The sequence below is a fragment of the Cucumis melo genome, chromosome 5 (genome assembly GCF_025177605.1).
Source record: "Cucumis melo cultivar AY chromosome 5, USDA_Cmelo_AY_1.0, whole genome shotgun sequence".
In the NCBI taxonomy this organism is placed as follows: domain Eukaryota; kingdom Viridiplantae; phylum Streptophyta; class Magnoliopsida; order Cucurbitales; family Cucurbitaceae; genus Cucumis; species Cucumis melo.
In genome coordinates, this window is record NC_066861.1 from 1,484,731 (window position 1) to 1,502,429 (window position 17,699).

At 31.6% G+C, this 17,699-nt stretch overlaps 2 protein-coding genes across 4 annotated transcripts; one reads left to right on the forward strand and one right to left on the reverse strand.

Annotated features, from left to right (window-relative positions):
• Positions 1-304: 304 nt before the first annotated feature.
• LOC103491460 (uncharacterized) lies at positions 305-6,361 on the reverse strand. Of its 2 annotated transcripts, XR_001762862.2 has the most exons (9): positions 6,180-6,361; positions 6,019-6,086; positions 3,970-4,089; positions 2,923-2,996; positions 2,765-2,822; positions 2,597-2,698; positions 1,706-1,817; positions 612-907; positions 305-433 (listed from the first exon to the last, which is right to left on the reverse strand). XR_001762862.2 is itself a non-coding variant. In XM_008451414.3 (8 exons), exons 1-8 carry the CDS (start codon positions 6,242-6,244, stop codon positions 787-789), a joined length of 720 nt encoding a protein of 239 aa, XP_008449636.1. In that variant the 5' UTR covers positions 6,245-6,361; the 3' UTR covers positions 497-786. The 2 variants fall into 2 exon arrangements, 1 of the variants encoding a protein (XP_008449636.1); XM_008451414.3 differs by lacking the exon at positions 305-433 and having other exon boundaries at positions 497-907.
• Positions 6,362-11,055: 4,694 nt separating this feature from the next.
• On the forward strand, positions 11,056-17,189 carry LOC103491459 (hydroxymethylglutaryl-CoA lyase, mitochondrial). Of its 2 annotated transcripts, XM_008451410.3 has the most exons (10): positions 11,123-11,253; positions 11,916-12,053; positions 13,055-13,247; positions 13,496-13,700; positions 13,970-14,149; positions 14,879-14,959; positions 15,040-15,203; positions 15,743-15,879; positions 16,407-16,522; positions 16,724-17,189. In XM_008451410.3, exons 3-10 carry the CDS (start codon positions 13,081-13,083, stop codon positions 16,970-16,972), a joined length of 1,299 nt encoding a protein of 432 aa, XP_008449632.2. In that variant the 5' UTR covers positions 11,123-11,253; positions 11,916-12,053; positions 13,055-13,080; the 3' UTR covers positions 16,973-17,189. The 2 variants fall into 2 exon arrangements, with proteins under 2 accessions (XP_008449633.2, XP_008449632.2); XM_008451411.3 differs by lacking the exon at positions 11,916-12,053 and having other exon boundaries at positions 11,056-11,253.
• The last annotated feature ends 510 nt before the right edge of the window (positions 17,190-17,699 follow it).

The window sequence follows — 17,699 nt, forward strand, 5'->3', positions numbered from 1 at the left end:
AAAAAAAAAAAATAATAGTTTCTTCATCAACTCGCTAGATGAAATATTGAAAGTCGGTCAATAAGTGTTTTTAAAAAATCAAATATATTAGAAACCCAGTACAAAAAGAAAAATTATAAAAAAAATAGAACATTTTAATAAAATATTAAAATGTAATTAATTTTATCTTTTTAATGGAGTATAAATAGTTTATCAATTTTTCTATTTTTAAGAAAATCTCTAGAAAGATGTATTAGAAACCAAATAAAAAATCATCAAATATATAATTTAGGCAGAAAATTGAGAGTTGAAAACCTTTCATGAATTTCATGAATTTGTAATTTCACTAAAAAAATAAATAAAGTTACCACTTACCCATTTCATTTAATATAAAAAGTTGCCACTTACCAAAAACATTTCATCTTCTTGAATTTAAGAATGAGAAATGGGAAACCTATAAACAAAAGTAGATCGTCATATCCTTGGTGTGATTGATTAAGAATTTGAAACTGATATGGGCCATAGAAAAATTTATGCTATTGAAATAGAAGTCAAAAGGTTGGAGAAGAAAACAGAGAGCTGAATTAGAGGATGAATTTTGACATGAAAATTGTAGGTAACAGCAAATTTACCTTCTCTAACTCCTTCATTGGCTGATCGATATCTTCCAATAAAATTTGCTCCATCCGGCCTTGACGTAAAAGATAAACAGATCAAGTCTAATAAATTTAGGCCATATGCCATCCATTCCGCAAATGAAAAACGGTTCTTTTTGCAAGTCAAATCTTCCAGTTATGTTCAAAGCTTCTAATTAAGGGTAATCTCATAGATGACTCCTTGAAGATTCCCAACCACAGATCGTGTTCCATCTACTTCAGTCATTTGCATCCCATGCCGAGAAGCTTCATCAAGTATCAGTGTATCCATGCTATAAAGGAAATGAATGAGAAACAACTTTTAGTAAATAGAACAAACATGCATTTGTAGTAGTAGTAGTAGTAGAGTCTCCTCTTATTGTAACACTAAAGAAAAATTGCTCAAAATCAAAGGAATACCAATGATACACGACAGAAAAGGTGAAAATTGGGAAGACCTCGTTTTGTATTCATTTAGTTTTTAGTTTTTGAGAATTAAGCCTACGAATAACGGAATCCTCATCTCTGCGAAGTTCCAGAACATTTGAAGTCTTTCGTTGAAGGATGTGAGATAATTTTTTGGTTGAGTACTTGAAAGTAGATTTGTTTGCGTTCCTTTCTGCTTCAAATTTTTGTTTTTTTTGCAGTTCAGTGAGTTGGTTGTTCGCTTCAGCATTTCTTGTTGGGCGCAAGAATGGTTTCCTCTTGTCAAAGAATATAATGTTATTTCGCAGTTTGTTGGTTTTGAAAATTGTTAGCAAGTCTTCTCAGGCTCAAGATCGATTTTGTTTCCCATTGGTGTTTCATCTACATTCTTTTTTAAGCTATTAGTGTGCAATTCTTCCTATGGTCCTTGACTAAATTTCTAAGGTTCTTACTGTCTAGAGAACCTTCTGGAAATCCATATCAATTTATGTTGTGGTCTTTATCACAAAACAAACAAATTTTATATAGATACAGAGAGATTATTCAGTAAAATGGTAAAGGAACAGAATACTCCTATTTCTAACTTTGTCAACAAAGTAAAAAGTTGAGAGGTTTCTTCGGATACTGGAAACATAATAATAGAACAAAGCCAAAGAGCTACTCACCTCCTAGCTCGGGATACATATGCTAGAATGAATTTGCATTTTCCTCTTCCTCTTACTTGGAGGAGCCGCTCAGCTGTTTTGAAAAGCAAAGGAACACTTGATTGTTGAAAGCTTAATAACTGTCAAGGTTCCTTAGAGACAAAAAGTGCAACATTTCCTGTACAAACAACCCATACCATATTTGCATGCTCGTTTCTTCATTCTTGCCTAAAACCGAGCGAGGAAGTATTAGCCTCTTCTTTTGTTTTCTCGGTTAAAATTTAGTAAAGCTAAGAGACAACTTGTGCTAGCTAAAAACAAGTTCGGAGTGGCTTTGTTCTTATATTCTTTCTATTTGGTAGATGCTATCAATTAGAGAAAAGGTAAAAGAAAATTAACGAAACCAAACAGCTAGAGTTTTACTTCCATTCTTCTGCTATTCTATATCTACATGGAAATTCTTAGCCCTGATAAAATATTCGATACAAAAGTAGAAATGAGAGAAAGAAAAGCTACTTGTGAAGGGATTAAAAAAATTAAAATAGAAGAAAAAGACTAAGAAAAAGAAAGTCACCGGTCCCTGCCTTTCAAAGGATTTTGCCCCCTCATATGCCAAACCAATTGTCTGACCTAATGTGGCAGGCATTTGCTTCCATATGTGGAAACACAGTATGATTATGATATGAAAAGTAAAACCATCATACCCTATCAGCATTGCTACTCCCTTAGGAGGTTACGATAAGTAAACACATTTGCCCTCACATTTTACATTTCACCAATTAGCAAAGGCAGGAATTTTTTGCCAGCTTTAGAACCTTAGGATCATTCTATATCTCTGCTGTTTAACACCAAAAACTGATTTTGTCATTTTAACGTTTCATGAGAAAAATGAAGAAGAAAGAATCAGGATATAGATATCAGCACCAAGGATTAGATCAAATCCACCAGAATGTTTGTCCATAACTTGGGTTATCTGATCAGAATTTCCCCATTCAAGCTTCTCAGCTGCTAGTTCTGCATAAAATTTTAAATATCAGTACATCCAAACAAGTAACTTATTTTCCATCTTGTTTCTCTCACCAGCAGAATTTCCAAGGGATTCAGGAGATGCATGAAGCTGTATGTTTTTCTTCAGGATCTGTGACATAATATATACGAGGTCATCAAACAACAAATGGGGATCAACCTTTTGTTATATGCATATTTTTAATTTATCCAGATTAGTCTAATGACCTCGCCTTTAGAACTTCCTCATTATGGTCTGTCAACACCACTTTGTGGCAAAATTTGCTGCAAAGTATTCCAGTTATACCTGTATACAAGACAATCGCCCATGTCATAGCAAGTTGAAAATAGCGATCCAATGCAAAAATAATGTTTTTGTTTCATCTTCATGGAATATCATGGATCGTCTTGTTAGTTATATTTTCATCAGGATTTGTCTCACCTAGAGGTCTTCACTAAATCCACAACTTTTGTTAACTTTGGTCACCTTCATTTCATTTTTAGAATGAAATTGGTATCTTATAGAAAATTCAATCTCACTTCACATTAAAATCAAGGTGGTTCTTTTAGAATTGCCACTAAAACATCGTTCTCAGTTTTTAACACACTTTTGTTTCTTAACCTAAAATATTTATTTGGATGATGTTTTGAGTGGGTTGTTCTCAAGCTCGTCCTTAACTTTAAGAGAACTCTCAATTTTGAATGTTTCATCTCTGAGCCTTACAAAACAAGATGCCATATCATTCAAAGCAAGTGCTTCATGCACGTTTTTAAGTTGCTTGATATAACCTAAGAATTATGCTCTCTTGTATCTGCAATTTTTTTTTATCTTACTAATTGGATTGAGTTTTCATAATTTACTCTAGTTTAGTAGCTTTCACCTCTTTAATACTTTTCGCAGTATCAATGAACAGTTGTTTCTTGTCCCAGGGGTCTGAAGTTTTATTTTCTAAAATAAATTCGAGCAAGTTTAATCTTGTGTTCTGGTTTTGAAGTATCATGGACTAATTTCTGTAGCATATCTTAAACTTTCATTAGAGCCCTCAGTTTTAGATAGTTCTTCAAAGGTTTATGGGAATGATTTTCCTTGCTATTACCAAAACACTTATCTAAACATAAAATATCAATGTATACAAAAGTAAGTTTTTTCATTTCTATTCTCTCTGTGCCTTCCTCGTATAAGTATGCTACCCAGTGATTGACACACGCAAACTATGCAATGTATCTCTGTTACAGAAGTCAGAAGGGGGAGTAATCAAATTCAGTCACAAAGTACATACCGACACCAGATCCTAATTCAATGATAGAACATCCTTGAAGCAGGTGAGCATGTTGGGAGAGATAATTATTCATCAGCAAGGCACCAGGCCACACTAATTGCCCGGTTAAATCAAAATCAGCTGTTTCAAGAATTGTTAGTTCAACAAAGTTTCCAACAAGTCCTATAACTTTGATGTGCTCGTATTGAGGGAAAAAAAGAATGGGAATAGTTCAATGAAAATAAATTTCAACAATAATATACATTATAGCATGTATAGCATCTTTTGGCAGCTAATGTTTAAATATTAACCAGGAGCAATTTTAACATCTAAGTTTTTAGAAGGTCGAAACATCAAATCTTTAGAGGCAGAGAAATTCAAGAAAGACAACATATAAACCTATTCAAGACATTTTGGGGTCACACTTGAGCAAATAAGAAATGATTGACTATAGTTTAACATCATCAATAACTTTAAAACCATAAAGGGGATTCTATTGTCCAACTAATACATGTGACGCAATATTTAATTCTTTGAAGAAACAATACTTGAGAAAACCTTTTGTTTCATACAAAGAAAAGTTATTTGGTGAGCACAGTAATTTCTTTAAGGGTTCAATTTTTTATAAGATGAACATATATATCTATGATCTATACTAATTAGTAATTACATAAAATCTAATGCATTTAACAAAATTTTCCAGACCACTAACTTTACATCCCGATGCCAATGCATACTAAATAGGTCTTCCCATGAACAATAGCACGAGTTACACTGATGAATATAAAGGGCAAAACTAGAAGGATGAGCTTCAAAGAACAAAAAACCGAGACAACTGAGTTTGGTCAGTCTGTTTAAGGGTATAATCGGTTGGAACAATTTTGCATCCAAAAAAACCAACCAATTAGAAGATCAGCAATCCAATGGGGGCTCAAATCGACTGATCGATGAAATATATATATCTATATAATACGGGATGTCGCTAGCACATGCAATGCTGTAACAACTTTTTCTGGAAAGATCATTGCTGATGGACATCCCAAGGTACATTTATTTATAATTAATTTAAAAAACAAACATTTTTATGTTTCTTCTAATATTTTCTTTTTCAATACATTTTTCCTTCTTTCTCCATTTCTCCCTCTCTCCTCCTCCTGCATTTTCTCTCTTATTCTTCTCTCTTTTTTTCTCTCTTTCTTCTCTTCTCCTTTTCTTCTTTTATTCTCCATTTAGTACTCTTTTTTTATTTTGTTCAGTTCATCTAATTTCCAAAATCGACCAAAACCAACAAACCACTGATGTGGTTGGTCGGTTGGCATATGCAAGCTGTTCACAACCAACAGCGACTGACAGATGAAAACCCTTAGAAAACACTGATATTCTATTTTTGATATGACAGTTCAAATATCTTTCCCCTATAAATGAGTTTTCAAGGTGTGAAGCGAGAGAAAAAGTTAGGAGAAGTACATGTCTATTCTCTCTCTGCCTTCCACATGTTGCTGCGCAGTGAGTATAACCGTACTAAACATTTTACAAAGTACTTTCCAATTAGCATTAACAATAGAGAGCATGGTTACAGAAAGTCTTAGTTCAAGTCTATCTTAACCTGATCTTAAAAATATCCAACAGGACTAACATTAACTTGTACGATATTTTTATTGTAATATCAATCAATTTCAACATTTGAATAGGTTGAAACCCTAACACTTCTAAAAAAACCGAGACAGTAACATTGATCACTCTTACAAATGATCGTAGTAATCTGATACATTTTGCGAACTGATATAGGAATCTTGGTCCCAACAATCACTCCATAGTTTCCTTCAATTAAAGTTATTGATATCATCCAAATTCAGAAGCGAATCACATCCATAAACTTATCCGATTAGCCTAAAGCAACTTATACAAATCGTTTCATTCAGCATCGAAATGTACAGAGAAGTGAATCCAACAAGATTACGTTTCGAAAATCCTCAAGTAATCCAACTTAGTAAATAATAACTCAACGAAGAAATCACGTAAAAACGGAACATATTCACCAAAACACAGAAGTTGAAAAAGCCAACTCACTGGAAGCAGACTGAAGGCAGAAGAGTTCAATCTCATGGGACCCGAATGTAAAGGTAGTGAGCTGATAGCTGCATGTTCGAATACCAAAAACTATAAGATTCTCGAAGAAAGAAACAAAAAAGAAAAGAAAACGATAAATGAATTGATAAAGAGAGAATTACTCGTTGTTCATAAAGAATGAGGGATCTAAACAAACTATATCTTCTTCTTCCTCTTCTCTCTCCATCTATCGCTGTCTTTTCAAAAGATTTGACGGTCGGAAGGTCTATGACTCTGCAGCTCTCGAGTTTGGGTTCAGCTCCACAACACAAAATTGTCCGCCTATGTAAACAATACAAATATTTTTTACTTCTTTTTGCTAATTTTTTTATTCAAATAAAGCAAAATAAATGTAAACATTTATAAATATATTAAAAGTTTTTATTGATTACATGGGTGTCACACCAACGGCAGCAATCGACGATAGATACTAATAGTTTAGTTTAGTAGTATCTATCGATGTTGATATTAAACAAAGTTTATTCTTATCTAATATTCCTAGAATATAAAATGTTGCTATATTTTATAAATGTTTTTTTTTTAATTTTATAACTTACAATAAATTTATTTTTTTTTATTTAAATTAATTTTGTTAACGTATTGTTCAAGTAAAATTTAAAACTTTGTAGGTACATTTGTCTATTGTTTGTTGTGCTTTGTTGTCTTGCTCTCTTCACTCTCTCAACCTGCTCTTTCTCTCAATTTCATCTCTCTTGTTATCGTTCTATTTTATTGGTCTCATCTAACTTATTCTGTCTCAGTCTCGATCTCTCTTCACCAACTCGCTCCACTACATACGACACTCCTAGCAACCGTCGACGGTAAGTGATGATGTTGTGATGGTCGACCACAAATAGAGAAAGATAAATTGGAGAATGATTGGCATAGGTGAAGGAAGGAAGATCGGGAATAATAAGGGGATGGAAAAAAGAGAGAGAAATAAAATTAAGGATAATTTTGTAACTTTGAGAGATGATGATGTGAGTGCAAAAAATAAATTTGAAAATGCGGGTGTAAATACCATATTCGGGTTTGAGATAGTCTTTTAACTAATATCTCATATATTTTGTATGAATAACCAAAACATTCGATTTTGAAAAATACATTAATCGAACTTTTAAAAAAAACAACTCATTAAAAAAGGAGGTAATATAAAATTATAAACACGTGTCATATGTGTAATTATGAATGACCAACTTTTTTAGATTTTTATCTATGAGTCATTCTTAAATATAACAAAATATGACAGTTTAAACTAATATCATTCGTGTCTATCATATACAATAGTTTATCTTGATCTATCGTGGTTTATCACGGATAGATTGTGATATTTGACACATGTAATAACTTTCGTTATCTATAATCATTTCTATTTATTGCGGTATAGTTGAAAATTTATAAGAACCTTAATATTCATGAGAACAAACGTGAAAGCAAAACAATACGATATTTATGTGGTACCTACTATATAGTAAATATATTTCCTAAGTTTTTTGTGGCTTATATTACGGACGGTGGTTCCATTCCACCATGTCATTTTCGATATACATGGCAAATATTGTACGTACGTGGCATTCACATGTTGGGTTAATAAAGGCATTAAATTCTCAAGCCTCAAATATTGAGTGAAGGTGATCAACTCCACGAAAGAATATGGGCCAACCACTTGACCCACCGGCCAAATTGATGGTGCATCTGCACCTGCACGCCCGAGCCATTCGTGTAGCCACCGTGTCGGGTTCGATATGACCAAAGCAGGATGGCCACAACCCCTTGGACCCCACGCGCCACACTGATTCTGGTCGGCGTTTTTTCTTCTGCGGAATTTTATTTGAAACGAAAAATAATTAATTACAGATCATTAAAAAAGAATTAGAGAAACAAAAAAAATTAAAACTATTTTAACATACAACCAATAAATAATTAAAAAAACTTAAAGCTAATTTAGAAAATTGGATAGATTTTAGTAATTTTTATAGAAAAACTGTTAATAGATGGGAAGAAAAATTGAAACTATTTGAAAAAAAAAACTCAAATGAAGTAAGAAGAGTTCGGTGAATTTTAGTGTAATTTATAAATAATTTTAATATTTTGATATATTTTAAAATGTCTTGATTAAATCGTAGAGAAATTTATCTATTTATAAATTTGTAGAGATAAGGTGAATTTTCAAATATATTATTTAAAAGTATAGTAAAATATCCAATTTTTTATAATCTATTAAAATTAATTTTTTTTAAAGAAAATTGTTTCTACATCTTTCAGTTTATATCAAATTTTACTTATGGCATGAATATTTTTATTGTCGTGGTTTAAATCAATTTTGATATTTAAACTTTATATTATGTTCTATTTTGGTTCATAAACTTCAAAAAAAATGTCCATTTTAGTTTCCTAACTTTTAAAAATGTTTTACTGCGATTCTTGCCATTAGGATTTTATTAATCCTTTAATGGAATAATGAAGTGACTTATACATTATGATAACAAAAATCTAAATTTATCATATAAATTAAATTGATAAAAAAATTAATACAATTTGTTAATTTATTTTATAAATATTTGATGCCAACACACAAGTATAATCAAATCAAATAACTTCAAAAGCAAATTTTGTTATTTGTTTTCTTCGGAACTCAAGTCTTCCCCCTCCCATACTCGACTCCCTCATCCTTTACTTTTATTATTCTTTTCAAACTACCGTCTTGAAGCATATCATAAGAACATTTAGTATAATAAAAATAAATAGATAAATAAAACTAACATACTCGTGTTAACATCGTGACAAAATGAAAATAAACTAAAACAATAATATAAGAACAACCCATGATAGAAAAATAAACTCTATGAAATTGTATATAAGTATTTATACGATTAATTAATTTAATTAATGTAATAGTCACCTCATCATTCCTATAAAGAATTAACAAAATAATAATTATAGAGACCATAGTAAGTTTTTTTTTTGAAGCTTAGGGAACTATAACAAATTTATAAATATTTGTAGATTAAAATAGAATAAGATAAGAAGTTTAGGAAAACAAAATAAAATATAAAACATTATTATTTATTAAAAATTAGTGGGTAGCTTAACATGTGTATCGAACCAACCGTTACACTATATGTATATATATGTTTGTTACTAGTTGTATATTTAATGAAATTGGTAATATTTGGTTTGAAATTTCATGGGTTTAAATTTCATTTACGTGTGACTTTAGGTTTTAGCATATAGATTACTTTCTCTAAACTATAGGAAGGTCTAACATTATTGTTATCGTTGTTATTATTAGGTTTTTTTGTTCGCATATGAATAAACTAAGTATAATGTTTAAATTCATAGGTTGACTAACAATGTTTCGAATCAAGTTATTTAAAACGTTTCTTTTAGCTTTATTGACTTTGGTTTTTTTTTTTATCACTTCAACTTTGATCTTAAAGATAGGTTTATATTAATTAATTTTGACGTGTTATTAGGAAGGTTGTCTTTTTTTTTTTTTTAATATAACCAATTAAAGTAAATTATGTGATAGACTATTATATATATATGTATGTATGTATTTTATAATGACACATATAGACGTAGATATTTTGTTGCAAATGAAATGTGATATTTTAATTGTATATCTAAATATTTCATGCGATTTTGTTATTTAGAGCAACATTACAAATTTTAGCATCTTTTAACATACATATGTTAAACATGTTGGCAACTATACTTAAAAGCCATATCCCAATCCATCTATCTGTCAAATAAATAACATATATACATATATATTTTTTTTAAACTATGATTAAAGCAAACTTTTTTCATAAATTTATATACGTTATTGTCGTAAATATTTTATTGTTAAATTAAGATTTGAAATGATAGTCGAAAAATTTAAAATAAAAACATCGTAGTGTGAACTCATAATCATTTCATGAATAACTCGATAAGAAGTGGACAAATTCAGAATTAAGACAATTTGTAAAAGAAAAAACGGTAAATTTAACAAAATATTTGCCTTTCATGATAAAACTCAAGCGTAAATATTTTGTGTTTTTTTTTTTCAAATTATTCTTAGAATTTTTTTTAATTAACCGGTAGATACAATACATTTTTAGTATTTATTAAACTTTAGGCCAAATAACTTTTTGAGAAATTCTTATAAATATTACCATAATAATCATTTCATACAATAGATATTAAACTAATTTAAGAATCTTTAAAGTGATAAAATTTAAGATTTAACGAGAATTAAAAGTGAATGAACTAAAATCTAACAAAATTCGAAGTATAAATAATTTTACTAATATTTTAATTTAAAATTTGTTAAGAATTTCGTATGAAAAAAATCAAAAACCTAAGTATATATATCATTTTTCTGATTCTCAAGATGAACATCATGTTATATAATAAAATTAGCAGCAAAAACAAGTTTATTTATAGTCGAATAAATAAAAATACTAATTACTATGTTAAAATATGTTAAAAGTCAATAGAGATGAACATCGAAGATAATAAAAGTAATTAATTAATTAATTATATACTTGAATTATTATAAAAAAGAAAGCATTGCTTTTGGTTGAAAATGACAAATTAGGGATTATCTCAAAGGAAGGAATTAAAAGTTTAATTTGAAGAGAGAGAGAGAGAGGGGAATGAAGAAGTTACCAACTTCTAACTGACAACAACCTACCACCTCTTGTTCTTTACAACACTATAAAGCATCCCTTTATTAATATTGACTTAAATTCCAATAAGTAAAAAGAAAAGATCATAATAAAAAACAAATAAATAAAACATTTTCAAATATTTTTATCAATCAAAATACATACAAAAATACAATAAATTTTTAGAATTTATTCACATAATAGATTATAAAATTTTACTAATTTTTCAAAAATAAATTATTTTTAAATTTAACCATAATGTATACGTTAATTGATATTTTGGTATATTCCAAAACATTTTTCAGCATTAATATAAAAAAAGAAATATAAGGAACATCTACGCATTAACAACGTCCACCAACCCAACAAACATGGAAATTTCGATTTTATTTGTCCGTTTGCTTATTTAAGAGTGATTGCAACGCATTTGGTTGCTTTTCAATTCCAAATTCAAGTCCCATATGATATATTTCAATCTCATCGGTTACAATTTCATTATCTCCACCGCGCAATAGTGTTATTCCTTGTTTTCCCGCGTTAGGTTTGATTCTTTTCTTCTCTTGCTTAACTTTGTACTTTTGTGTTTTGGTGATTTTTTTTTTCTTCTTCTGGGATTTCTGTTGCTTGTGTTTGGCTATTCAGGAAGTATAGGTTAGATGAAACGGCATGGTATAGTATAGAAGTCATTGACAGTGTTCTTAAATTGTGTAATCTGTACGATAATTGGTTTGTGGAGGAGTTATTAGCTGGTTTCTTTAATTTGGTTTTGTCTGAGAAAAATTGGGTTGTGATAATCGCCTGCGAATTTTCTTTAAATCTTGAATTTCAATGGCTTCTTTTAGTTCTTCTTTTTACATGTTTGTTTCGGAGTCTTGGTTTGCGCCTGACTTTTAGGTTGAGTACTGTTCTTGGTAACGGAAATTTGATTAAATTCAGTTATTATATGGGTTATAGTTCTCCTTTTACTTACTTCAGCCCTTAGTTGTTTGTTATCTGTCATCTCCTTTCTGGGTTTGATGCTGTACTGAATTTTACTCAGCGTTAAAACTCGTGATGGATTGCTGTAGGCTGCCCCTTTAAGCTGTGATTTTGGGGGGGGGGGGGGTAATGAAATTTAACTCTTCTTATATGGGGAAAATCGTGAGATGTCCTTCTTATAGTGTGTTTCAAGGGAATTATAGTGCTATTTGCTGAAATTGGCAGATGGATTTTACATAATATACCATGGAGTAGACATCTCTGCCTTGGTGATTTTTTTGATGGCAAGAAGAATAGTTCTTCATTGATTACACCCAAGATCAGAACGAGCATGGCGATGGGCCTTTGCCATTCAATTCTTGAGTGAGTCCAGTGTAAAAAATAATCAGGAATAGCTGTTACTGTTGATTGGTATTCCCGTGAATGAGAAGCGCTTGAGGAGTGCAACCTTGATATATCATGTTGCATCGCAGTACAACATTGAGTGTTGGAGGAATGTGTATTTAAGAATCAAATATCAATGTGCAATGGAAGATTACGATAGAGGAAATTTTGGACTTCAATTAGGAAACAAAAGCTCATTTCATAATTTGTGGCTTGGCTTCTAATTGTCTATACTGTTTTTTTTTTTTTTTTTTTTTTTTTTTTTAAAAAAAAGATTTTAATCTCATTAATTGATAAAATTTCTTAGTTTCACTCTTAAAAATTGTCAACTATACTATTTAATGTGGTGGAGGGGTATTTAAATGGTGTAGATACAAAATAACTAGAAACTCTTTTAACTCTGAAGACTAAGATCGATGAATACTTCAATATTGGTGCACCTACATCTTGCAGACGATTCAGTACAGACCTGTATTTTGTCTGATGTTGGAGTCTGTATTCTGTTGATCTTGGGAAACTATTTGCATCTAAATCTATTGTCTTGCTTTGCCTGCTAAGTTTTGTTGTATCGTAAATTTAACTTCATAATAAAAGGTAGTTAACCAAAGACATGTAACGGTGGTATTCTTCTATCCTTGCTTACCTAATCTATTTTTTACCTCTAAAAGACTTCTTTCCTTATTGGCCTTCAGGAATTTTAATACATGAATAGGTCATCCACTGCATGAAATTTGGATACTATGAAGTCATTATATATTGATCTTCTTTACTTATATATGAGAGGCTAAAAGAATAGATTTAATTATTGTTTGCCTCAAATTTCAATCAAATAATATTACATCATTTGATAGAAAAAATTATAAAATTAGATTTGACTAGTCTATTATTAAGCTTTCATCTGTCATTGGTCTTCTGCAAGTGAATAAGCTATTCCACCGTAGACACGACAAAAAACTTATTTGGTTTTTTCTCAAACTCAGTTTTGGTTTTTGCTTCTTCCTCCACAATGTCGAGTTTGGAGGAGCCCCTTGGTCTTGACAAATTGCCAAGCATGAGTACAATTGATCGGATACAGAGATTTTCGTCTAGTGCTTGCCGACCTATAGGAGATGACATGGGAATGGGGATCTGTTGGATTCAAGGAGGAAGAAGTAGCTCATCCAATAGTTGCAAGTAAGCAGAATATTAATTTATTTTTAATAGAAAAATTAACCATTTTTGATTTGTTTTCAGCTTGCTTTTGTGTATTTTGGTTGTGCAAATCTTGGGCATATTGATCTTTCTTTCTTCTTTCTTTTTCTAATACTATTTTGTTATTTTTGTAACCAACTCGGTACACTTTTCCCCGATATGACATAAGTAGATTTGTGTTTCTTCTTCTAATTGTACCATTGTGCTATTTTTTTTTCTCCTTTCAACAGGGAATATGATGAGGATGCTGGAGACACATTCCCTTGGAGAAGGCATAGGAAAAACACATCCCAAAATGGCTCCGTCAATAGGAGGACAATGAGTGCAGGCTCGAAAAAATTTGCATCTGAAAATTTTTGCGAGCCACATTGTTCTTTAGGTCATGAATACAAGACTAAGAGTACTAGTGACAACATACAGCATATGACAAATAAGGTGATTTTCTCATTAGGCCTGTATGGTGTAACCACTTCCTTTGAGAATCTTGAATCAGTCTACAGCTAATAGAGAGGTTTCCTTCGGTTTTCATTTGTTTTCCCTGTGTCTATGTGTTTTTATATCCCTTTAATTGTTTTACTTGCTCTTCCTAGTGCCTATATTCTAGATACTTGTGAACTTTCATCTGATGATTTGGTAGTCTGTCGAATCTCTCTCTTTGAGTGTGGCCTTTTCTGATCGATCTTATTTTCAACATGGGTCTGCAGTTTTTGAAAGATATACCAAAGTTTGTGAAGATAGTAGAAGTTGGTCCAAGGGATGGGCTTCAAAATGAGAAGAATATGGTACCAACATCTGTAAAGGTCGAATTGATCCATAGACTAGTATCTTCAGGATTGCCTGTTGTTGAGGCTACCAGTTTTGTGTCGCCTACACGGGTGCCTCAGGTAATTGTTTTATAAGTTCCCTTTGACCTTTTTTAGTGATGCTTAAAATTATATTGAAAATACTTGTTTGGATAAGATCATAAGGTATATACTCAGTTGTGACTGTGCTATTGTGATGTTCAATTGATATTTTGGTGGGAACTACTTATGGAAATTGTGGGTGTAAATATTACAGGCACTATACTATATATATGGATGAAGAATCTAGCTTTTATTAAAAAAATGAAAGAGAAATACAACATACTAACTTAATAGAAGTTACGAGGAAAGGTGCCACAAGCCTCCTAGATTGCATATACTAATGGGAGATGTTAAACTTGGTGGTTATTTGCACTTCATCGAGTTCTCAACCCTTTGAAAACCTTCTTATTTTCTTTGAGCTGAAGGATCTGTAAGACGGCAGAAAAAATTCAGCACACCAAAATAGACGATGGCATATGTTATAATCCTACTTATGTGTTTTTGCCTTCACTGTTACATCACTTGCTTTCTACCAAACGAACTAATGGCATATTTTCTCTGTTTCTTATATATAAAAAAAAGGCTTCTTATAAACTTACCATTTAGGATTTCTAAGTTTGATATCAGCTGATAAGGAAATAGAGTGGGGGCTGGGTTGATGCTTTTCTCTCACCAGATGATCAAATGAAAACATTGTTCATCATGAATTTTTAGATATAAACGTACTTTATATCACTAGTGCTCAAACATTATTCATTCCTTGTACAGTTATCTGATGCAGCCGAAGTGATGGAAGCTGTTCGGAATTTGGAAGGTGCCAGATTGCCAGTTTTAACACCTAATTTGAAGGCGGGTCATCTTTTGAAATAATGTTATTTTTCCCCTTGGACAGATTGAATCCTCTATTCTAAAACTTCACCTTCTTCCAGGGTTTTCGAGCTGCTATCACAGCTGGAGCAAAGGAAGTGGCAGTCTTTGCTTCAGCCTCTGAATCATTTTCAAAAGCCAACATCAATTGTAGCATTGAAGAAAGTCTTGATCGTTACCTTGCTGTAACTTCTGCTGCCAAAGAACTTGCAATCCCTGTTCGAGGGTATGCTTAAATAATTCCCATAACTCCATAAATATCCAACTTTGACATTGATCTGCATCAATGCCCACATTAAGGAAAGCATGTTTCAAGATGAAAGAAAATGAACTTTATTGATTCAAGCACGTTTTGAGAATAATTCCTGTAACATGCCCGAATCAGTTAAGTTCTTTTCTTTATCATCATGGTTTACATATGAAACCTTCTCTTTTATTATAAAGAAACAAGACTAGTCGTTATTCATCTTATTATTATTTTTAAATAAGTTGAACAATGTAACTTAATTTTCTATTAGGTCTGCATGGCTAATAATCCCCAAACCACAAGTGACGGTTTCTAGAATCTGTTGCCAGATTAAATAAAGTACAAAGTAAATCATATTGTATCAGCTTATACCATTTAATATGCGAATAACCACTGATGGGTATTTCCTCTGGAATTTGGTTTTAAATTTTGAACATGACTTATTTTCTTGAATTGTTCTCTACATTCTGTTCTTGAAGGGTTCTCTAATTGGTATAACTGGCTACGGATTTGTATAGGTATGTATCATGTGTAGTTGGTTGTCCAACAGAAGGAGCGGTTTCGCCATCTAAAGTGGCTTATGTAGCAAAAGAGCTTTATGAGATGGGCTGCTTCGAAATATCTCTTGGAGACACGATTGGAGTTGCCACGCCAGGTAACAATTTAAACCTTTTTCTTTCTCATAATCTAAATATAGATTATTTAGGCATCAACAAATTTTGTTTTAGTTTTCTATTATGAAATCATGCCTTTTTCCTCCTAACTTCTTTAGTATGGTTTTTGCGCAAACGTTTAAATACTTGGTCAAATTGCAAATGACAAAACAAACTTTTAGAAACCACCTCTCTCTTCTTATTCATCTTGTTTTCTTCTTTCTTCTCTCTCCAAAACTTAACTTGATTTCTAAAAATTGTCGATAAAAAATGGATAACGAAACAAAGAAACGTATGGGTGAAAGTAGTATCTATTATAAACTTAATTTTTAAAAACTAAATGGCTATCAAATGAGGTTTTAGTAGCAGCTTGCATCATTCGCAAACTTCACGTTTAATAGCATCTTTACAATTGGGTTATGTCATTTGTATTTACGTATAGTTTTCTTAAATATTTGTGTAATGGATTCTACCCCTACTGCTTTCATCCTTTTTCCTCTCTCATCATATCTCATGTATGTTGGCACAGGGACTGTTGTTCCCATGCTTGAAGCTGTGATGGCTGTCGTTCCCGTTGACAAGCTAGCAGTCCACTTCCATGACACTTATGGACAATCCCTTCCAAATATTCTAATATCCCTCCAAGTAAGACATCTGTTTGAAGTTGAGTTTTGAGTCTGCTTAGAATAACTTTCTAAATTACTTAAAAAGTACTTTTTACCAGTTTGAAAATTTATTTTCCGATGCACAGACACAAATTACTTTGCAAGCGTGCAACATCTTCTCCGAGGATTTAACTAAAGCTTTGGTCTTCTTTTTCTTTTGTCATTCTTCTTTTTCGAACAGATGGGGATTAGTACGATTGATTCTTCGGTTGCGGGTTTGGGTGGATGTCCATATGCAAAAGGAGCCACAGGGAATGTTGCAACTGAGGATGTGGTGTACATGCTCCACGGGCTTGGTATAAAAACCAATGTAGATTTGGCAAAGGTCATGTCTGCTGGAAATTTCATTAACAGTCATTTGGGGCGTCCGTCGGGTTCAAAGACTGCCATTGCCTTGAACCGAGTTGCAGCCGATTCTTCCAAGATGTAGCACATCTTATTACTCATTTACTTCTTACATTGATCAAGTAAAGAAGGGTTCCACTTCAAGAAACTTTCTTATAGTATATATGTTATGGCCTATCTGGCTTGATACATTGCAGCCATATACTGGAACTCAAATTATATAAAGTATCATAGTTTCAAATTTATGAATCTGAATCCTCTCTATAACTTGTAGAGGATTTAGTTGCTTCCTTTCGTGCCAATGGTGTTTGAATGATTACCGTGAATACTTTCTTGTCTCCACCTATTCTATTTCAATAAATTCATCTCTTCTCGTAAAGGTCTATTGTATTATGTAAAGATACAAAAAAAAAAAAAAAAAAAAAAATCGTAGTTAAAAACTTTTTCTCATTCTCCATTTCCTCTGCACGAATAAAGTATCATAGTTTCAAATTTATGAATCTAAATCCCCTCCATAACTTATATAGAAGATTTAGTTGGTTCCTTTTGTGCTAATGATGTTTGAATGATTACGATGCCATCCATCGTTCAGAACTTTATTGTCTCCACCTATTATATTTATCAATAAAATTGTCTCTTATCGTAAAAGATATTCTCTATTGTATTGTGTAAAAATGCAAAATAAAATAAAATAAATAAACTCGTAGTTAAAATCCTTTTTTCATACTCCGTTTTTCTCCTCACAATTAATTGTATTCAGATGATGATGGTTTTGAGTTGGTCTCTCAAGATGGTTTAACAATCATAATATG